Raw genomic sequence first — 22075 nt, forward strand, 5'->3', positions numbered from 1 at the left:
GCATGATTCTGTCTACTGCGAGTAGCCTAACCCCTGTGGCGCCACCACCACCCTCCGGGGGGCCTCCTCATCTGGCATCATCAGCCCGTAGCCTTGCTCTGGTACAGGATCGCGCGCCACCCGCTTGGTCTGGTGGCGAACCCACATACTAACAGTCCGGAACCGTGGCACGGACGACGCCTGGGAGTACTGTGTGTAGATTGTGTCGCGGGACCGGGGAACGACAGGTAGTGGCGGTGGGAACATTTCATCCCCATCGGCCTCGGGAACGCGACGGGGCGGTGGGTGCAGAGGCGTCGGGGGGATGAACGTTCCGTTCCCATAGGCAGAGGACAGCGAAGACTCGGTCGGTGAGTAGGGGGGTTGCGGGTTGGACGCCGTGTACCCAAAAGCCGCGTGAGAGGGCGTCGTTGATGGGGCAGCATAGGTCTCCAAGGTGGCACTGGTCACCCTGATGTCAGCCTGTACGGCAGGAGGCTTGTCAGGGAGGTACGCCAGCAACTCTTTCTCACCGATGGGAGGCGCAGTCTTCTCGGGCTCGTCGACATTGAGCCAGGTCCGGTCAGCATAGCGCTTCTCGAGAAAGGGGACGCGCCGCAGCAAAGCCGGGGGTTGGTATCGCCTGGAAGCTGGCCCGCGGCTTTTGCCAGCATCTTGACGGCGCCGGATATAGCGAGCGAGGAACCACAGGCCAACGCCCAAGCACACGACGCCGGCTAGGGAAACGTCAGTATTCGGTCTGATCACAGCGCCACACTAGGGACTCACCGATACATCCCACAACGATGAGTGCCATTCTCGTGTCCTGGTGATGTTGTATCTCAGCTTCTCTGGAGGCCTCGGCCGAGGCATTTGGATTGGGGCCAGATGTCGACTCGGTCTCCGGCCCACTAGGCAGCGACTTGGAGGGTGGCGGGTCAAGCCTTATACCTTCAGAAGAACCGGAATGTGGTGGTCTGGGAGAAAGGGAGGGCCGCGAATCATCCTCGGAACCAGAGTCAGAAGATTCACCGTCGTCCTCGTCCTCGGAGTCGGTCGAGGAGTCGATCCCAGAGTCAGATAAAGAGTCCCCGTTCGAATCTGCGTCGGCGTTTGGGGTAAACGTAGGGATGGACGTCCTCTCGGTGATGGATCCAGTCGTCGATGGCTATTATTGTTAGCCCAGCTTCTCTTCGTGAGTTCGTCGACTGACCACTGAGATCGTCACAAAGGGGGGTGCGTTGATAAAGTCCATGAGTGAAGAGGTTGCTGTGGGCATAACCGTACCGTCGGGAGGCAGCTCAGCGTCGTTGCTGGGTAGTCCAGATGGCCATGTGCTCCCAGACACGCTCGCGGTCACTTCCACGTTCGTCGGTCTCGATGCGTCCTCATCAACGAAGATGGATTGTGGGATCTTCGACCTTCGCTTTCGCCGTCTCCGGGGCGGCGCGCTATTCTCGTGGCCAAAATCGTCGTCGCCCATAGTCCACTCCGGAATCTCGACATTGGTCGCACCCTTTCCAGACGCCAAGCGTCGTCGCCTGTACGCTTGTAGGTCGGGGACCATTCTCAGCGGCGGTCGAATGCTCGGGGAAGAAGTCGACTGGGGTGAACAACGTCGGCAGAGCTGTGACAGGCGATGGTACCAAGCTGACGTGAATTAAAGAGGGTAGAGGTCCAGCCTAAGAGAATGGGTCGAGACACGGTCAACGTGAATGGGGAAGAAGCGGAAATGGAATCATCACAGCCTGGCGGATCGAAAAGAATATGGACAGCACCAAGGAACTGCGTCGCACAACACGAGTCTCGAACGAGGCTCGCCGCTCGGTACCAGCAGGTCCTCGTTGCCGTGATGGACTACCTTTGACCCTTGGAACGCGTTTGAGCAGAGGGAATCCGATGGGTACGCTCAAGGGGGCGAAGCGCCGTCTAGCCCACATGTCCGCGCCACTTTCTGCTTGCGGATTGCTGCAATGACCGGCATGGCACAGTCTCGCGATGTTTCGATACGCTGCAATGTTGTCTGGTGTTGATGATCTTACGGGACGAGTGTCGAAAAGCCCCGTGTCTTGGGTTTCAGACCTCTGCACCTAGCGTGTCAGACATGTATCATGGTTTCGAGCGAAATCGCCTGCCGGCTGCTAATGGACTTTATCGAAAGCAGGTGATGCGCATGATGATGGGCTGCGCCTGGATGCTTTTTGCATAGGTATGTGTGTCGTGCAGCCCCATCGTGTTTAGTCCATATGTCCGTGTTGCTGACTGGGCTTTGAGAGAGCGCGGTGGTTGTCGCTGATCACGTGACTCGCTGGCTCTTCTCGGCTGCAAGTCACATCTGCTCATGTGCTGGGGTTAAATACATTACTCTCAGCTGCTGCATCAAACATGGATTCTCGTCAGGCAATGTAAATACGTACACTAATGAAGGGAAGTTTGGTGGTAGGCTACGAATTCCTCCCATTGCAGCATGACTGAGCGAAGCCCATTCGCGCGCTTCCAGTCCGCGACATGGCACCAAAAAACCTCAGCGATTTCCCCGAGCTTGCTGAGGGCATTGATGAAAGCTTGGTCAAGAGTGTGGACACTCGGATGGACTTCCACTGATAAGCCTGTCATGTGTCAGAGTACGTACTTCGCCGTCTCTGAAGAGGTGTTGCGGTTAGTGAACATCAAATGCTATGGCCGGTCCAGGTCCCTGGCTGTGATGCCTCGGTCTTCATATGGGTGAACGAACGACCCGGTGTGTCCCGAGATCGTCCAGAGAAAGACTGTGTGTGCGACTTCTTAAGCTTCCAATCGCAAAGATAGCTGCGATCCAATCGCAAGTATGCACCAGCGCGGGTGGTCTTGCAACCACCACAGGTTGCTCCGATCATGTTGAGCCTCAGTCATTGCCAGCCTTCTTCTGGGTGGCTGCTTCCGCCAAAGGGCATTCCATATGATTGGCCGTCGGGGAAAGCGGTAATGAAGAGATTCGGTGTCCGGGTAATCACCCGGCTATAATCCCAGGGCACGTTCAAGTGCTGGTGCGCTATGAGTCGCGACTCGACGTCTACGACTCTGGTACATGCGCACCACTATGACTGCAGTTACTATTAGTGAATAGTGACCGAGGCGCCAGCACATCAGCCGGACCGGCCACGGACTTGCCTGTAGACCCTGATGCAGCCTTAGGCAGGTTGGCAGCTGGCTGGAGGCTGGAGCCCACCTAATTACCTCAATGACTGCGTAATGGCGCTATGACTGCGTGGAATTACTACTGGGCAGTGGGATGGATGATGGGATCCATCCATCCATCCATGACTTGTGGGCCGGACCGGTCGCGCAGGAAAAAAAAAGGAAGCGCCATGAAGGGAGATAGATAGATGACTACCAACGCGGATCTGAAATTCACCTACTCAGTTCTCTTATCGCTCGCTCTGGTGGGATAATCCTCCAAATCTCTTGCTTCGAATTATCCTCATACATTAATGTTCTAACTTCCTCTCGTTCTCGCCTCCGTTTGACGGTGCGTCAACTCCGCCTTCTCTACAGCTCCCGCCCCAATCGAGCTTTGGCGCAAAATGGCCTCCTCAGCCCGTGCTGTGGCCAAGATGCCCATGATGGCAGGACGCTTCACTCCTGCCATGCCCATCGCTATGCCTACTTCCAGGATGCTCTCGACAATCTCGAGGGCGACACGCTCACCGGCTGCGCGCCCCGTGGCCAAGTCCGCTGCCACGCTCAAGCTGGCGCGGACCGGCCGCATCGCCTTTCGAAGGGCCTACGCTGACGAAGCACCCAAGCCAAAGCCTGGCAAGCTGAGGAGGACGTTCAGGTGGGCTTGGCGGCTCACGTACCTCTCTGTCCTCGGTGTCCTAGGCTACACTGGCTACGTTATCTACCTCGATCGCAACCCTGCCGAGCAGCTCGAGCGCGACCCGAATAAGAAGACTCTGGTCGTCCTGGGTAAGTCATCAATGACCATAACCTACCTGGACTGGTTCACTGACGAGTAAAGGCACCGGATGGGGCTCTGTCGCTCTGCTGAAGAAGCTCGACACCGAAAACTACAATGTCGTCGTCGTCTCACCCCGAAACTACTTCCTGTTCACACCACTCCTGCCCTCGTGCACGACGGGAACCATTGAGCACCGCTCCATCATGGAGCCTGTCCGCGCCATCCTCCGTCACAAGCGCGGTGCTGTCCAGTTCTACGAAGCCGAGGCCTCGAGCATCGACCACGAGCGCAAGGTCGTCAAGATCACCGACAACTCCGAAATCAAGGGTGCCGTGGTCGAGAATGAGATTCCCTACGACATGCTCGTCGTCGGTGTCGGCGCTGAGAACGCCACCTTTGGCATCCCTGGCGTGCGGGAGAACTCGTGCTTCCTCAAGGAGATTGGCGATGCGCAGCGCATCCGCAAGAAGATCATGGACTGCGTGGAGACGGCGGCCTTTAAGGATCAGAAGGATGCCGAGATCAATCGCCTCATGCACATGGTCGTTGTCGGTGGTGGTCCTACCGGTGTCGAGTTTGCTGGTGAGCTACAGGACTTTTTCGAGGAGGACATCAAGAAGCTCGTGCCCGAGATCAGCCCGCGGTTCAAGGTCACCCTGATCGAGGCGCTGCCCAACGTCCTGCCCTCCTTCTCCAAGCAGCTCATTGACTACACCGAGAACACCCTGCGCGAGGAGAAGATTGACATCAAGACAAAAACCATGGTCAAAAAGGTCACCAGCGAGACCGTCGAGGCCGAGGTTGTGAAGCCCGACGGCACCAAGGAGCGCGTTGTGATCCCGTACGGTCTGCTCGTCTGGGCCACTGGTAACGCCGTCCGTCCCATTGTCAAGGATCTCATGAGCCGCATCCCTGCCCAAAAGGACTCGCGCCGTGGCCTCGCTGTGAACGAGTACCTCGTCGTGCAAGGCACCCGCGACATCTGGGCCATTGGCGACTGCGCCGTGGCCGGCTATGCCCCTACTGCGCAGGTCGCCGCGCAGGAGGGCAACTTCCTCGGCAGCCTGTTCAACAACATGGCCAAGACGGAGAGCCACGAGAACCGCATCCACGAGCTCAGCAGCCAGATGAACCTCCAGGCCGGGGGCACCCCTCCTGCTGAGGCCGCCCAGGAGATCGAGGCACTCGAGCGCCGCCTCAAGAAGATCCGCGACATCAAGCCCTTCCGCTACACCCACCAGGGGAGCATGGCCTACATTGGCAGCGAGAAGGCTGTCGCTGATGTGAGCTGGTGGAACGGCAACTTTGCCTCCGGTGGCAGCATGACCTACCTCTTCTGGCGCAGTGCGTACTTGTCCATGTGCTTCAGCAGTAAGTTACTCCCCCATGTCACTACCCAAGGACCCGTGGCTGACAACAGCAGCTCGCAACCGTGTGCTCGTCGTGCTGGACTGGCTAAAGTCCAAGGCGTTTGGCCGCGACATTTCTCGCGAATAGAGTACATGCCTTTGTACAGGTACAGGCAGTGTGGGTGACACGTTAGTGTTCGTCCTAACCATGATAGATTGAGAATTTTTGGGAACGGCAATAGACGCGTGGCATGGTTTTTGGATATCTACTGGCTTTGCCCGAGAATTCGGGATCTTTTGTAATGAATATCGCAGCCGGTGTGTTCTGTATGTACACTGCAATAAGAACTACGGCATCTTGATTTGGCTTTGTGCTTTGTTTTCACTTGCTTCGTCGTGCCCGCTCGTGTCTTCGTACTTGTATTGCGATGCCCTTGGTGTCGTGAAGCTGAACCCAAATAATGTGGCAACGGCTACACCACATTACGTCGCATCTACTCTAGATAGTCACATTTCCCATAGCCCACACAGAACCTAAAAAATAATAGACATCTCAAACAAGTATCACGAAGCCAAATTCTTTTGCTTTTTAATCGTTCAGGGTTGATGAGAGAATGTGCCTGTACTGTAGTTTAGGGTAGCTTGAACTTTCCATTCGCCTCCCCAGCTATCGATAAGCCGATTGACCATGATATGGCCTGATTCAGTTAGAGCGGACTTGGCACTGATTTTTTTTTTTCCTTAGCGGCGAAAAACCGCAGGCCGGCCCATCTTAATCAGGCGCAGGGTCTTACTTTCCTCCAGGCTAGAATTGCGCTGACCATAAATTTCCCCCTTCCATATCATACCTCCTTCTCACATCTCCATCCGTCAACCCTTTCCCTTTCCCCCCTCAACCCGCGTTCCAGGATCATCGTTTGCTATCAAAACGCACGATCTGACGCTCATTTCAATCGTTCTCACGACGACGATTCGATCCGTCTGCTTGTCTCTCGACGCGTTTTTCCCGACGCGCACATTGAACTCCAACTTTTCAACGACCGATACAGCAACCCTCAATCATCATGTCTGGATTTGGTGATCGCAACGGAGGAGGCTACGGCGGCGGTGGCGGCGGCTACGGTGGTGGTGGTTATGGCGGTGGCCGTGGCGGCTATGGCGGCGGCGGTCGTGATCGCGGCGACCGTGGTGGCGACCGCAACGGCTACGGCGGCGGAGGGTGAGTTTTTCTGCATCGCGTGGCATCCCGTCCTGCCCTTTGGGTATGTCGCGTTTCTCTAGTGTTCCCAACTGACAATGCGTAGTCGCAACGGCTTCAGTGGCGGCGGCGGCGGTTACGGAGGCGGCGGCTACGGTGGAGGTGGCGGCGGCGGCGGCGACCGCATGAGCGCTCTCGGAGCCGGTCTGAGGCAACAAGAATGGGGTATGTTTCTTTCCCGCTGATTGCACATCGCTCGTCATCTTGCTAACGCTTAACAGATCTCTCCTCTATGCCCAAGTTTGAGAAGTCCTTCTACAAGGAGAGCCCAGAGGTCACCAACCGCTCGGAAGCTGAGGTCGACGAGTTCCGTCGCAAGCACCAGATGACTGTCGCTGGCAGCAACATTCCCCGCCCTGTCGAGACTTTCGACGAGGCCAGCTTCCCCCGTTATGTCATGGACGAGGTCAAGGCTCAGGGTTTCCCTGCTCCCACCGCTATCCAGTCTCAAGGCTGGCCCATGGCTCTGTCGGGTCGCGACGTTGTCGGTATTGCTGAGACTGGTTCCGGAAAGACTCTTACGTACTGTCTGCCCGCCATTGTGCACATCAACGCCCAGCCTCTCCTTGCCCAAGGCGATGGTCCTATCGTTCTTGTCCTGGCCCCCACTCGTGAGTTGGCCGTTCAGATTCAGCAGGAGATCACCAAGTTCGGTCGGTCTTCGCGTATCCGCAACACCTGCGTCTACGGTGGTGTCCCCAAGGGACCTCAGATCCGCGACCTGTCGCGTGGTGTTGAGGTCTGCATTGCCACCCCCGGCCGTCTCATCGACATGCTCGAGGCTGGCAAGACCAACCTCCGTCGTGTTACCTACCTGGTGCTCGACGAGGCTGACCGCATGCTTGACATGGGTTTCGAGCCTCAAATCCGCAAAATCATTGGTCAGATTCGTCCCGACCGTCAGACTCTCATGTGGTCAGCCACCTGGCCCAAGGAGGTGCGTGCCATGGCCGGTGACTTCCTCCATGACTTCATCCAGGTCAACATTGGTTCCATGGAGCTCGCTGCCAACCACCGCATCACCCAGATTGTTGAGGTTGTCACCGAGATGGAGAAGCGTGACCGCATGATCAAGCACCTCGAGCAGGTCATGGACGACAAGGACAACAAGATACTCATCTTCGTTGGCACCAAGCGTGTCGCCGACGAGATCACCCGCTTTCTTCGCCAGGACGGATGGCCAGCGTTGTCCATCCACGGTGACAAGCAGCAGAACGAGCGCGACTGGGTCCTCGACCAGTTCAAGACGGGCAAGAGCCCTGTCATGGTGGCCACCGACGTCGCCTCGCGTGGTATCGGTAAGTTATTGAGCCCCCCCCCCCCCCTCTTTCCCCCATGGCAACTTCCAGCATCCCACTGCTGCTGTACTTTACTCTCGTGTCTAGGGGCTCTCTTGAATGCGCGAACTTGCCTGATGAACATGTCCACTTGGTTCTCTTCCGCGGGGTCTTGATCTGCGGCGTAGCTCTTGGCCTGCTACGTCCGATGTGTCCACTCTTGTACCGGCTTTGCACTCTCATGGTACGAGCGTGGATCGGCAACGTTTGATTGCTGCTTCGTCGATCAAAAGCTTGTAGCCCAAGACTCCCTTGTCTCGAGGACCGTGTGACTGCCCATACCCGGGCTGCAAATCTTCTCGCACTTGGATTGCCCCCAAGTTCCATGGAGTGAAGCATTGGCGCGCCGATATATCATTAGCTGCCCAACCTTCATAAATCTCCCGCTGGATGTTGCTATACAAACCTTCTCGCGCCTGCTAACCTGTAACTTGCAAAGACGTTCGCAACATCACACATGTGCTGAACTACGATTACCCCAACAACTCGGAAGACTACATTCACCGAATTGGTCGTACCGGTCGTGCCGGCAACAAGGGTACCGCCATCACCCTCTTCACTACTGACAGTGAGTATTCACGAATCAATTTGCCGGACCATTGCTAACAGTCTCGGCAGACCAGAAGCAAGCTCGTGATCTCGTCAACGTTCTCCAGGAGGCCAAGCAGAACATCGACCCTCGCCTCGTAGAGATGACTCGCTACGGTGGAGGCGGCGGTCGCGGCTACGGTGGTTACGGTCGCGGCCGCGGTGGTGGCCGAGGTGGGTGGCGCCGTTGAAGGAACAATGCGACATCCACGGGCTGACCGGTCTCTCAGCAAATGCCAACAGCGCTCCGCTCGGCAACCGACGATGGTAGATGGCCAATACCATACCGCCTCTTGTAAAAGCTTCCGGAGGCAACGCAACGACACCTTGCTGGGAGACACGCTCCCCATGATAATTTGAAGCACCTTTGGTTGGGTCGAGTACCCCGGCGTTCGGTAGAGGATTCACTGACCTTTTTTTGATCCTTATTTGTATCGTTACTATTAGACATGATGTGTGCGTTGCCAATTGTGCCGCATCTGCATTTTCTTGCTTTGTTTGCTGGTACACGCAACCACGGAGAAAAGAGATTGATACCTAGATTGAGCATGGACAGTGAGCCGCTCCAGGCAGAGTCTATGTGTAGGGTCGATAGGCATAGGAATGAACATTGCACATTTGTTACTTCAGAGTCCCTTTGAGAACCTTGCTTCATAGTTATGGCAGCTGCCAAACTCGAGTGTAGGAGGTGACAAGTCGATTTGGCGTGCATGTTCCATGTTCCACGTAGAAGGTGTATCGTGCAGATTTTGAATTTAAGACCTGCTTATCAACACGAACCTCTCTTTAAGTCTTGCCATAAACTTTTACTTCTTCGTAGATCGTGACCGAGCCATCTGAACGACCTGTTCGCCAAGAGGTTCTCATGTGCCTTTTGACATTTAAAGATTGGGTCGCCCAGACATACAATTGTCTGTGCTTTTCTCCAGCGTATATGATCTGCCCGTACTATCATGCGTACGATAATTGGTCTTCCACCAGCGTACAGGTCGCCCAGTAGCCTTGGTTTACCAAATTTCCCAGTTTCCTTAGTTTCCTTAGTTTCCTTAGTTTCCTTAGTTTCAGAAATCAGGACAAGATTTATAATGTTCGTTCGACGCCAAAAGCGACAGCGAACGCACCTAATGGTGCAAATAGAGCAAATCTCGCGGCCAAGAAGACTGCTGTCGCTCTCCTCACATGCCCGCCAATCTGCTGTAGACCTACGGGCCCTCCTGGTACCGGTTGACGTGTTCGGCAGGGCCGCTGTTAGCCCTGCCCCGAACGTTGTCGGCCCCCAAACTTGGGTCGTACTTGTCGTAGTAATTCGGCCGATGTCGTGCGAGGATATTCGGTCGCTCTTTGTGGCTGTGCGGGCATGCCCTCATATCGATCACGTCAACATAGGCATTGCACAAGTGTTTCTCTGCGAAGAGATGGACATTCGCCATATCCGTCCCATCAAGTCAACTTTCCAAATCGGTGATTGATCGTCGTCCCCCCGAGGGTGTGGAACCAGCAAAGTCAAATCTGAGTCGCCTTTGCACACCCTTGGCGTGCGCAACCTTCCTGCGGCTGTCTCGAAACAGAAGAGTGGTGTGCCCGCGCAAGTTGGGCCGTGCTGACTCTTGTCGAGTGGCTCAAAGCGGCGGGGAAGTTGGAACGGGCGATTGAGTGCCTCCTATGCAGTGCGCAGAGTCTTGGGCCCCTGAAGGCCACAGCTGAGACCATAGCTGAAGTCGTGAGATACCGATGGGCTGGAGCAAATATGAAGGTAGCCCACACGTAGCGTCTACTGTACAGTAGATCTGTGCCTTGCTAGTTCTTCTAGCTCGGTGCAACTAGCAAGAAAGCCGCTTACTTCCCCAGCTTCCTTCTGAGACGACACGAGGCCAAACGCGCTTTGGGCGGCGCCATTCCGAGTGCTGTGTGTAGAACAACGCTACGGCGCCATGAGTCGGGTTGACGTTAGCTCCTGGGGGCCGCCAGTCTTTGGCAACTAACGGCATCCGGGTCCTAGACCTGCGCCGGTCCCGGCTTTGCGTGCACTACCCTCCATCACAGCGGGATGGCGACCGCTCCTCGGAGTGTCTCAGAGCCAAGGCACCTGTGGCATAAGGCACCTGTGGCATCCGTCACCTTGAATCACAGCAGCCCGGTTCTGTGGTACGGCATTGACATTGCTCATGCCCGAGTACGAGGGGGTGTCCAGTCCGTGTGAAGACGAGGCGCCTCCTTTTCTTACCCAACCCCTTGCGATACCAAGATTTGCCAGCATCGAGAAGACCGGACTTTCCAATTAAGTTTTAACTTTTGCACCCGACATCGTGGGGTTGGAGCTAAATTAGTATTTAGTTTGTAGATGGCGCTAGACCACGCCCTTGGATACTTGTACGGCAGCCCTTCTCATTACGAGTAAATACGCGAGTGCGCCACTGCGCATGCTGGCCAACGTCCACGGGCAAGATGGCGAAAGTCACCTGCACAGCATGAGCAAAGGTTATAATGTCGGTTGGAAAAGTCTGGATTATTCTGTCGCCTCGCTGGCGCATCAGTATTTGTCGTCATTGAAGGGCAGGCAGCGCCATGATCGCGAGCTGCAGCGAGCGCCAAATGATTTGCGCCAGGATGTCGCTGCATACTCCTGACTAGAACATGGAGCTAAGATGGTACTGGCGCGTCTCCGCTCTACGCGTTGAGATCGTCAGGACCCAAGGACAACAATGGCGGAGCCTGCGACGCGCCGATGTCTTCAGGAGCATTTGGCTCATGGTCATTTGTGAAGAGGCTGGTGATAGACGCCAGCTGCGTACGTATCACGTGCACCACAACCTCTTCATGGGGTGGTCCGTGGTCCGTACATTGTACTCATGTGAGACATCAAGCTGGATTCGGCCAGGGTATGCGGCCCAATCTGGCGACAACATTCCAATGTCGCACGGTAATTCCGAATTCGCGCAGCGAGTCGCTACCTTCGCAGATCCTTGTGACCCAGAGTCCCAGACGAGAGCCCTCTTGCGAGCGTCTCTGACAAGACCCCAACAAGGCGCCGCACGCCCAGCGCTGCAAGGGCGTTGCATTGTCAACACCTCTCTCTCGTTGGAGAAAGACCGTGACTTTTGGGCGTCACAAATCCCGCTGTGGCTTGGCATGTGGCATTGGCGCAGATCAACAAAAACTTAACTTGCAGCCCAGCACCACCCTGAGCCCCAAGGGCCAGAAGTGTGTCGAGGCCGACAAGTTGGAGGGTGTGGCGGTAAAAGAGGTTCGCCAAGGAGACGACTGAACCGATGATGCGCATCATTGAGTGCCCCTTTTTATCGTCTTGCCATGGCCCGACAGCATGCCGCGACACGGCCGATGTTTTGAATTTCCAATTGATCACTGATCACGCGGGTGGGGGTCGAAAAACTCTGTTGTCGAGAGCGCGATAGCGTCATGAGGGGTTGGTGCCAGGTCACCAACCACAAACATTCCGCATGCTTTTAGGCACATCAGAAGCAGTCAGGTCTCGAGGCTCGGTCTCGGTAACTAGTGACTAGTGACTACGTAGTACGTAGTAGTAGATCTTCGCGTGTGTGGGAGCCAGTGCGCTGGGAAGATGAAACAGTTCCGAGATGCAAGTTTGGCGAGCTAGACACTTTGGCAGAGTCGGGGGACTGGCTGAGACTGCCCGCCGTTGTGGTTTTAGTCTGGCACCGTCTCATATCAACCTGTAAGGCTTGCGATAGCTTCCCACGTTCCTGGACATCATCGGGTAAATATATCGTGTCCGCGCCGCGCTTGTCTTCCCAGTCCGTACCGTGGTGTATGTATCCGTAGTGGTGACGCGACTGCAAGAGCCATCTCTCGGGTCACATCAACAGACGTTCCCGATTGCCTGCTCACGACGAAGAGAGAGTAATGAAGGTGCGTGTCGCACGTTGCAATGCATTCGTCGTCCACCAAGTCTGCTCCGATCCGCACCCTGCCAACCATTATGTGAATCGAGTGCTGCGAATTGACGAATACATTACCCAGCTCTTCAGACCTTCCGTTGCAATGCACCAATGATGCTCGTTGTCTGCCGGTATGGAACTTGTCCAGAACGAGGAGTTGCTCTTGATTGGACCCCCAAACGGCACTAAATCAGCACACAGTGCTTGCCTAATAATTGATCATGTCCGCGAGTCTGTCCAATCGACGCTAGAGGGACTTTTCTATGAATAATCGTGGTCTTTGACTCTACAATGTGGAAGCTCAGAGTGGCATTGGCTCTCAAAGATACGAGTCAACGCGTACTGGTAAACGTCGAGTCTTCAATGCAGTGTTGATGCGGGAAAACGCGGCCAGAAAGGGAGGGTACGTTGACGCAAAGCTGGCGACTGAGACATACTGTCAGTCTGGCAAGGAATGCTGTGGGTCTTTCTTCAGCTGGTTGAGCGAGCGCAATGCCTGAACACGAGGAGCATTGTCGAAGTCGGCGTGTTTGGGGGCTTGAAACCCATAATCTTACTGACGGGGGGACAGCATTGAACAACACTGGCCTGAGAAATCTGATCGGTCCACAAAGGCACTGGCTTAAGCTCGAGCTGGCCTATCCGAAACCCTCGCAATGTGCCGCGCCTGATACGTTGATGTTGTCGACTCCAGGTTACGAGGACCTGCAGCTAGTTAGTATTCCCGAATTTCGGGCCAACATACGTTGATCACTAAATGCAGCGTGACTTCGGTTTTCAATTTTTGTAGCACAGACGCCCAACCTCATGAGAAGTCAGTGGCGAAGTCGAGGTTGTGAAAAGATAGGCCGGCGTTGGGCTGTGACGTCTTGAATGCAGGCAGCTCTGGGCAACTTCACGCCTGGCTGTGCTTGTAGAAGCAGCCTGAGGCATACTAAGCTTCTGACTAAGCACAGTGATAATGCACCTAGAGGCAGAAAGAAAGCAAGTCGAGCGCCGAACTTGGATGCGATGTCGTCAATTGCTTTGGCTTCGACAGCCTTTTGTGCAATCATCGTGACCTCTCGTTCTGGTGGTTTGTTTTTATCCTGGTCTAGTTTCTGCGCTAAGCTGTTAGTTTCATAGAGTGATTTACGGTGCAGTAGGGCCATCTGACGTCCATGCCTGGATTGGCAGGCCTAGAACTAGTGTTGGTCCGTGGACAACGATCAATATTAATGTTTCCTGACAATTATAATCAGTGCAGTGGCAATTGCGGGGACGCAAAATGAATCGAAATCCACATGCTTGTGTTCAGCACACGCCGGACATGTTGCTCTCTTGGTTATTCTGGCAATCTGCCCTTCTCACCGACTATTCAAGCATTGAGTTCCTAATACATCCGCATCGACACTGCCGCCCGTACCTGTCTGAGCGGGCATGTTGCACTGTACATATCAAAACCGCGAATGCACTGTGGGTACATATTATTATCACCTAGGACCAGCCTGGTTCAGAATTCAGTGTCGCTATATCCGTATTACGTGGTGCTTTTGCTCCTTCTCTACGGTTGAGCACACAAAAGAACCACAACCGCAGCTGAAACGCTCCCGGGACCAGCCCCTGACACTGCCAAAAAAAAAAGAAAAGGCGCTCGAGACAACGTGGATTTGCAACGATATCAAACCGGCAGCAGCAATGTGGTGTGTGTTTCGAATCCCCCACTTCCGCCCTGACGGAACCAGCCCCAACTGACCAGCCCCCCCTCCTCCTGGCTCTGTACTGTGCGGAAGATGCGCCCCACTGAGCGAGCTGAGGTTTCGTGCAGGAGGAGAGCGAGGAAGCCGGCGGGCGGGCAGGCAGGCGGATGCGCCAAATCGCCGACCGCAGAGAGCGGACTCTGCCAGCTGGAAATTACCAAGCCAAGGTAGGCTCACATTGGGTAATAATTCGAGAGAGGGTGGGCACGGTCCGGATGTGCTTTGGATTTTGGCTGCTTGCTCATTTGGTCGTCATGAGAAGCCAGCGCATAATACAATGTGCAGCCGTATGTAGTAGGCATTTAGGATCGAGAGGTCGTAGCCTGTGTAATATGACAAGTAATAGTTGTAGATGCACTACTGCTTGCTAGTTGTAGATCCAGGAACCAAGCACACGGCTTCGATCTAGCACACAACGGCGCCGGCAGACAAATGAGTTAGTCGCAAAATGGGCCCCGGAATCGGGGGTGGCTGGTGCTACCACGCGAGCAAGTGCACGAAATTGAGAATCAATCCCATCATAGGCCCTCCGAATAAGTTAGTGCGTGGTCACCTGCTCCCCCTGCATGATGCGGCCGTTCATCAATGACGAGACTAGTACCACACAGTACAACCCGCATGCCTTGTCAAAAGGTCACATGGCTGTCGGGTAGAATGCCGCGGCAAACCCAGCGAACTTGATCAATAATCTTGCGGCTGACCAGTAAAGTAGCCAGCAGCACAATCACTGTAATCAGTACCTAGTGAACCAAGAATATTGGCACGGGGTGCTGGGCGCGGTGCATCAGAGTGATTCCACAGCGACTGGGCTGCCTGTGCCTGTGCCGCGCTGTCTCTAGCGTCATCTGAGAACCGACTCATCGGGCTCGTGTCCGCTCTTGGGCTGCAAGTCTGCATCACATCGGCACCCGCCGGCTGCTAGTATTATCCGCTAGGAGAAATATCGACATTTGATTGCGTGCTAACTACTATTATCGAATTGTCTGATACATCAGATCACAATGGCTTCTGAGGTACGTAACTACACTCGCAGAACGGAGAGCGCCCAAGCTCACCATGATTTCGTCATGGACAGGCAGCCAAGCTGACAACATGAACCGAAGTTACCGAGCACGTCGGCGAGAATTGTTGACTGCCAGCCACCTGCTGTTCTGCGGATCAACGGCAGAAGCACGCCACTTTGACAGAGGTCATCCATGATTCCCCAGCCGCTTCGACAGGATTCCAGGTCAACTGTTGGACCATCGCATTCGGCTGGTAATTATTGCACATGTTTTGCTCCCTGTACTTGACACGTTTGCGAGCAGACTGGAGCTGCGAAAGCGTGCGAAGCATGGTTCCCTCCCCGAGGGCCCCCGAATGACATTCGCTGGAATTTTGGGGTGCGTGTAAAAACAAGAGACGTAAACACCTGATTGGCCAGTCTGACCTGCAGCAGAGAGCTGCAGATCAGTTGCAACATGGGGGCCCTGGCACTGTGATTTCTGTGCACACTGTGGACGACGCATGCGTGCGGATCCGCAAAACGGACGACATGGACGCCGTGGGCCTGCGCTTTTGCATTGTATTTACCTATTCGGTGACTCGTCTGACAGCAAGAGACTTCCCGTGAGCCCGCGACGAACAAAGGCTGGGGTGGCTGGCAACTGCTCCCCGGACCAATTTGGTACCGGCGCATCAGATTGTACTGGTCTGCAACCCGAGCTCCGCGGGGCGATATCGCTCGTATTGAGCGGTGAAGTCATCGAAGGCAATACAAAAAAGGACTCGGAAATTGAGCGAGGGGGAAGACGAGTGCAGAGGAACGATGATGGGGATCATGATGATTCCCGCAGGTTGTAGCACTCGCCTTTTTTGGAACCAGATCGCATTGATACTACGTATTGCCCAAAAATGCGGCCAATGGCGGAAGATTCGGTTAAGGCCATGATAAACGCAGCTTTCGGGATACTTGCGCACCTAAATCATGGACTTCCTGCTCGAGAGCCCACCTCAGCAGCGCATAATCATTATAGCTCTGGATGGTGATTGATGAAGAGAAGCGACAATGGCTGAGGGGGGGCGTCTTGGGCGCTGCACGTGGAAGGTGCAGGGTTATGGCCCCTCGACACGTCCACGTGAGGTCGCCCTTTGCCGTGGTCACCACCAAGTGCCGAAGAAGTGCGAAATGACTGCATTGGCGAATGTGCCGGGAAAACGCGCATTCTTATATCTTCACTACGTCGTCAGCAGGGCAACAAGGTATAATAGAGCATGTAGCTGATTTGAGGGCGCTAGGTTATTAGTGAAGTTATCATACAAGCAACTCGAGTCGTTGCGACCACACGACAGGCCCAGAGCTGGCTGAGTGCACAGGCATGGATTGGCGTAGCGGAGTGCAGTGCTGCCGCGTGTAGCACTACGTACTGTAGGTAGCTGGCAGCGATCAAACACGCGCTAAAGCCGAGTGCAATAATGATTGCATGGTGAGATGGGGGGCAGATCGACAAGAGGAACAGGGGGGTGCCTGCATTCATCTTGCGGCCAACCCATGTCTGCCTGCTTGCCTCGCACTCATTGAGAGTCTCCATGTCTCCGCACGTCTCTTGGAGTTGCTGTTTTATTGCGCTCATCGTGGTCTGCGGCAGCAGGCGCGGTCGAGTCAACCAGTCATCAAGAGAGCCCCATCATCTGGTTCAAGCTCTTCTCGCGGAGGGAATGATTATCGGCCTGAAGATATAACCGTAGAAGTATAGGTGCGAAGTGATAAGTTGGGAATAAGCAAACGAATGGACTGGGTGACTGGGTGACTGATGCAGGTAGGTGAGGTGACTGACCCACCCGACCGGCCGGCCCACCGCCCACTGGCTTCCCAGTTCCAGCTGCTGGGTTCCAGTCTGCTGCTCTGAGTCTGATCGTTACTTTTTTTTCCATCAGCTGCAGCAGCCAGTCACGTTTTATCCCCAATTTTCTGCGGCCCTCTCTCATCTCAATAAATCTCGACTCAGGTCCAGCTGAGCTGAGCAAGCGCAATCACCTCACCGCGTTTCTTCCGTCGCGCTCATCTAGCCAAGTCCTGCCCGCAAGCAAAAGTGAGCAAGAACGCGCCTTCTCTCTCTCGCGCCGCACGCAGCCATCATCGCCAGCTATAATCCACCTAATTAGTGCTGCACAAGACCTCGCATTGCGCTAAACTCCAGTATTATACTGAACTCGTTGCATCAATCCTTCCATCCAAGTCTAGCGCCACAGTCCGAGTCAAGCGGCAGATCCGGCAGCGCCATCTTCGCAGCGTGAGCCACCAACGTTAGTCTCGCACCAAGAACACCGAAACCAACCACGCTTGTCCTCTCGCGGTTTGGCGCTTTCGGCGGATCAGAATCGTCCTTCCCCATCATCACACGCCCCTATCCAGCACAAGTCCCACTGTACCAGCACGGTACATGAGCTGTGATCGACGAGGCGCAAACCTTCACTAAACCTACGGCCAGGTCCCATCGCTCGGGGCGCTTCTCCTGCTGCCATACAAGAAAGCGCGATCTGCCGGCGCGCGGCTCGCACTTCCCTAACTTGCTTTCACACTGGTCTGGCCTGGTCTCACTTCCCTCCTCCAACCGTCACTATTCTGTCTCTGGAATCGTCTGGACCTTCTTTACACCTGCGGCAAGACCATTTCTGCCTTGTTCACTTGCTGGCTGTCGTCTCCAAGTCCTACTCCGCCGACTCTTTGCACTATTTTGGCACCGTGTCGCGCGGGCGCAAGCACTAGTTTGACTATTCTGACATTGCCAACGATATCACACCTGCCTGCCCACCTACCTGCCTGACCCTCCCTCCCTCGCCCGCGAACGCGAAATATCGGCGCAATTCAAGACAGACGACCAACATCAACAATGGCGCAGCAGCCACAGCAGGCGCCGCCTCAGCAGCAACACCCACAGAGTCCGTCAATGCCCCGGCAGTCTGAGGATGGGCGAAACCATCAGCAGTCTCAACCTGCCTCTGCTTCTACTCCAACGTCCTCTGACCATAGTGTACCTATAGATCCAGGCATGTCGCAGCCAAGCGCGGCGTATCAGTACCCTCCGCAGCATCAGCAATACCCACCTACGTCTCACGAGATGCCGCCCCAAGGCTACTCCCACCCGAATGGTGCCATGTATGCGCAGCCTCGCCCAGACTGGGGTGGCTATGGTGGCCATGGCGCTCCTATTACGCCCAGCGGCCACACAGCTGTCTACGGGCACGCTCCCGGCCACCAACGGCCAAGCCAGGTACGCAGCTTGCGTGGCAGTCGCATACTTGTGGTTGGCCTCTAACGTGATTCAGGTCTACTCATTCGTCCCCATCCCGGGCGCACAACAGCATAAACGGCCTCGTAGGCGATACGAGGAGATCGAGCGCATGTACAAATGCGGTTACCAGGGTTGTGAGAAGGCGTACGGCACGCTCAACCACTTGAACGCCCACGTGACAATGCAGTCGCATGGCTTGAAGAGAACACCAGAAGGTCCGCGACCCCCGCGTGCCAGGACCACATTTGCTTAGCCATACTGACACTGCCGCAGAATTCAAAGAGATCCGCAAAGAGTGGAAGGCCCGTAAGAAGGAGGAAGAGAACGCTCGCAAAGCAGAGGAAGAACGTCAGCGTCAGGCGGTTCAAGCACAGGTGCAGAATGGTAGCGATCCTGATGGCACGCCGACCTCATACTCACAGGGTCGAACGCAGGTCACCTTGCCACCGATCGGCTACACGCAAGGCGGACAGTACCAGGCATCCCCGGTTCCTGTCACCCAGCAACCGATGTCCGAGTACCCGGGACACATGTACCAGAACTACGGGCCACCCCAGTCGCCATACGGTCAGCCCCCACAGAATGTTCCATATCAGCAGCGTGAGTCATGGCCATACTGCTTTTGTACATGCCCCGAACTGACCTCTGGTAGCAAATGGCCAACCCAACCAGCAGGCCCCGAACCATTAAAAGGCGAAACGCATACATTCTGTTGCCTCGCCATGTCAGACATAATTCTATAGGCCTCGCGGCCGACCCTCGTTTTCTACCGGATACCCTTGTTGTTGGTTAGATGGGCGACAGAAAAGCGACGCTATGTGTGGACTAATAACCCTCAATGTCTACTTCTGTCATTGGAGTTTTGCTTTGGATGCAGAGTGCCGGTGTCTGTGTACAGGAACGGCGTCACTGGCAGTGCGGTGGGCTAGGTGGCATAGCGAAGGTGTTGGCGGCACGCTTCTCTAAGACCGGATGCTATTGACTTTGTTCGCAAATTAATGTTACACCACTACGTTGCATACGGACAAGGCAGAAGCAAATGGCAGCGACGTCTCAGCGCTCCCGATGTCGTTTGCACCGACTGGACATTGTGTGACAAGATCGAGCTACAGACCTAGCTTCCGGATGCCTTTCTGGCGTTGAACAAACCCGGCTGTATGCAGATTCTCCGCGCTGTAGCTGAAGTAGCGCCCGGAAATGTTGCAAGTGCATGATCTAGAAAGAACGTAGAATCGATCTGCGGTGCTTCCAAGACTAGAAAATGTGCCCGCATCGTTGTTTGTGCGACGCGCGACAGACGCCATACCCGGTCACTACTAGGCTACCAGTAGGGTCGGGGCCAAATCTGCGTCGCGCGCTTGCTACCCGTGGGGGGTCGCAGATTCGGGAGAAGTCTGGGGTTCCTTGTCATGCACTTTGTTTGCTCGGGAGAGCTAAGACTAGTGCTGGTGATGTATCACATTGGAGCTGATGTTGGTTAGTAGGCACTAGACTACTAGTAGGTAAGCACAGCAGATGAATGGGACGAGATGCAGGATGACAGAAATGCCAAACCATGTCGCTGTAACAGTGCCGTTTTGTCCCAAGACGTGCAGATAGACACCTATTCTCGCTTGGGAGAAATATGTTGCTGCAATGGCTTTGCTGGCCTGGCTGAAGCAATTATGGCGGCCTGGTCACAGGAGTGATAGGACTATTTAGATATGCGAACGATAGAAGTAACAGCTAGGGGCATATCCCCGCGCGTAATGTATCGTGTCGCGAAACCAATTATCATTTCTTCGTCAATTCACTCTACACTGCTCTCGACACTTGAGGCTCAGACAAGGGTCGCGCGTAAAGGCTAGCCCAGAAAATCAATTGCTCTAGCGCAATACCGGTATTCTGGGTCGATCTAAGCAGCAAGTCGCAGCCGGCAGCCGGTCAATCCAAATAGTGTGGTCTCGGATAGATTGAAATCTGCTGCCAGGATCTACAGCTAAGCCCAAGTGAGTAGCTGTTGACGTTCCGGCCATGTGGGAATGTGGTGCGACGCCCCCTCTTCTTTATCTGGCCATTGGGGGCCAGACGACGAGTGTTGGTCAAAGTCAGTTGGTCCTAGAAGGAAAATCATCCCTTTCTGTGAATGAGCTCGCACCCCACTTGGACTAGAGCGAATGGAGGCTTGGGGTTGCAAGGGGAGATCCCATTTAACGAGGCCGATTACAAGGCCGATTACAAGGCCTGACCGACGTGCAACAGTTTCGAGGGCTGGACTGTGGTAGTATCAAGGTTTATAATTTGCAAGTCGTCGGCAAATACACACCGTCCGGTATGGTGTAGTGGCTAACATTTGACGCTCTCACTTCCAAAACCATCCGTGTTCTTCGAAGTCTGTGATCCGTCAAGCCCAGGGTTCGATTCCCTGTACCGGAGATGTTATTTTTCTTTTTTCGCCCTGCACCCGTTGTCTTGTCATCATCATCTCGTGGTGATCTCATTTTTTTCTTTTCGCTTCAATCACACGACTACGCCTAGTGTGATCGGTCGTGGGCGTTTCACGTCCGGTAACAGGCGAAGCATGCACAGCTTCCCTGTTATCCGTGTTTACTCCTACCCCTTATTCACGTACATATCTATTTCTCAGACGAAATCCGGCTATTGTTGTGCCCGAGACTTTCGGAATAGTGGAGATAGTTTGGATATGAACTTACTGTCTGTTCTGGGTACTGTTATTGAGTGTCGTTGGCGACTGAAGCTATGAACGCCGCTGGAGACAACTCCGCGCAGTTCATGCTAGCGAAACACCTATGGAGCCAGCAGTTGCACGGCGTCCTCCATGGTGAAGTACGAGCTCCTACGAACGACCGACCTTCCCTCCAAGTAATTTACAACGCGTTGTTCCCCGCCGTCAACCGGTCAGATCTGAGATCCCCGTGATCTCAACAAATCAGGTTGGTGTAACCCATCAAGGTGTGCAGGGCAGATGCGAACGTGATTCTTTGAGGTATTAACTCTACTTCAAGGAATGGTCCTAAATCTCGTGTAGTAAATATACAGCTGGTACAGCAGCCCGTAGAAGAATTAAACCTTTGTCCGGTGTAGCGTTTTGACTCTTCATGTAAATGTACATCTGGCGTGTCGATGTGTGACAATCGGCACACTCCCCAAAGCCCGGCAACGATGGCGTTGTTGAGATTTGAGTTGAGCTAAAGCAATATGAATTTCATCATAATTCTCTCGGACAGCATTTGTTGTCTGGGACGCGCGGACTGTCGGCTGGTTGTAGCAACCTTACGCACCGGAAGGATGAGTGGTAACGGTGGCGAAGAGACATGTGATCCAGATTGAGTAAACACAGAACACGATGCCGGGGTCTTAAATTCCGCACTTGAGCCATGGGTACTTGGTGATAGGCGGACAACGTTGGCAGGGGATTGAAGTACGCTCTATGCAGGCCTTTGGGGAGCTTCCCGGAGACAGTACGCCGGGTCGAAGTCGCGCGAAACATCCACAAAGGTAACTTAATACGGGACAACATCAAATACGACACACCTGACCATATGACGTGGTCAATATTTGGATTTAAGTTCGTACTTACTGGTGTTAGCCTGCTGGGATGGCTCATGCACGGCTTGTGAAGTACCTGCTTCGTACCTTCAGGAGTCACAACGATAGCCCAGCGTTCAGGTCGAACTGCAAGTCGGTAGCATGA

General features: G+C 54.6%; 4 protein-coding genes across 4 annotated transcripts; 3 read left to right on the top strand and 1 right to left on the bottom strand.

The window, feature by feature from the left end:
* Positions 1 to 12: 12 nt before the first annotated feature.
* Positions 13 to 1546, bottom strand: J7T54_007845 (uncharacterized protein; the record flags this gene model as incomplete). Its single annotated transcript, XM_051502414.1, has 3 exons — positions 13 to 716; positions 769 to 1147; positions 1193 to 1546. The coding sequence occupies 3 exons, from the start codon at positions 1544 to 1546 to the stop codon at positions 13 to 15; spliced, it is 1437 nt and encodes a 478-aa protein (XP_051365608.1).
* Positions 1547 to 3542: 1996 nt separating this feature from the next.
* On the top strand, positions 3543 to 5416 carry J7T54_007846 (External alternative NADH-ubiquinone oxidoreductase-like protein; the record flags this gene model as incomplete). Its single annotated transcript, XM_051502415.1, has 3 exons — positions 3543 to 3927; positions 3980 to 5290; positions 5343 to 5416. 3 exons carry the CDS (start codon positions 3543 to 3545, stop codon positions 5414 to 5416), a joined length of 1770 nt encoding a protein of 589 aa, XP_051365609.1.
* A 916-nt stretch (positions 5417 to 6332) lies between these two features.
* J7T54_007847 (ATP-dependent RNA helicase dbp-2) lies at positions 6333 to 8722 on the top strand (the record flags this gene model as incomplete). The annotated part of the gene is made up of 6 exons (XM_051502417.1): positions 6333 to 6487; positions 6573 to 6691; positions 6748 to 7824; positions 8303 to 8431; positions 8482 to 8625; positions 8682 to 8722. The coding sequence occupies 6 exons, from the start codon at positions 6333 to 6335 to the stop codon at positions 8720 to 8722; spliced, it is 1665 nt and encodes a 554-aa protein (XP_051365610.1).
* Positions 8723 to 17979: 9257 nt separating this feature from the next.
* On the top strand, positions 17980 to 19071 carry J7T54_007848 (uncharacterized protein; the record flags this gene model as incomplete). Its single annotated transcript, XM_051502418.1, has 5 exons — positions 17980 to 18028; positions 18131 to 18360; positions 18416 to 18596; positions 18655 to 18981; positions 19034 to 19071. The coding sequence occupies 5 exons, from the start codon at positions 17980 to 17982 to the stop codon at positions 19069 to 19071; spliced, it is 825 nt and encodes a 274-aa protein (XP_051365611.1).
* Between the last annotated feature and the right edge of the window lie 3004 nt (positions 19072 to 22075).

The sequence above is a fragment of the Emericellopsis cladophorae genome (genome assembly GCF_022114955.1).
Source record: "Emericellopsis cladophorae strain MUM 19.33 chromosome Unknown NODE_3_length_1261782_cov_116_963312, whole genome shotgun sequence".
NCBI classification, from domain to species: Eukaryota; Fungi; Ascomycota; class Sordariomycetes; order Hypocreales; family Bionectriaceae; genus Emericellopsis; species Emericellopsis cladophorae.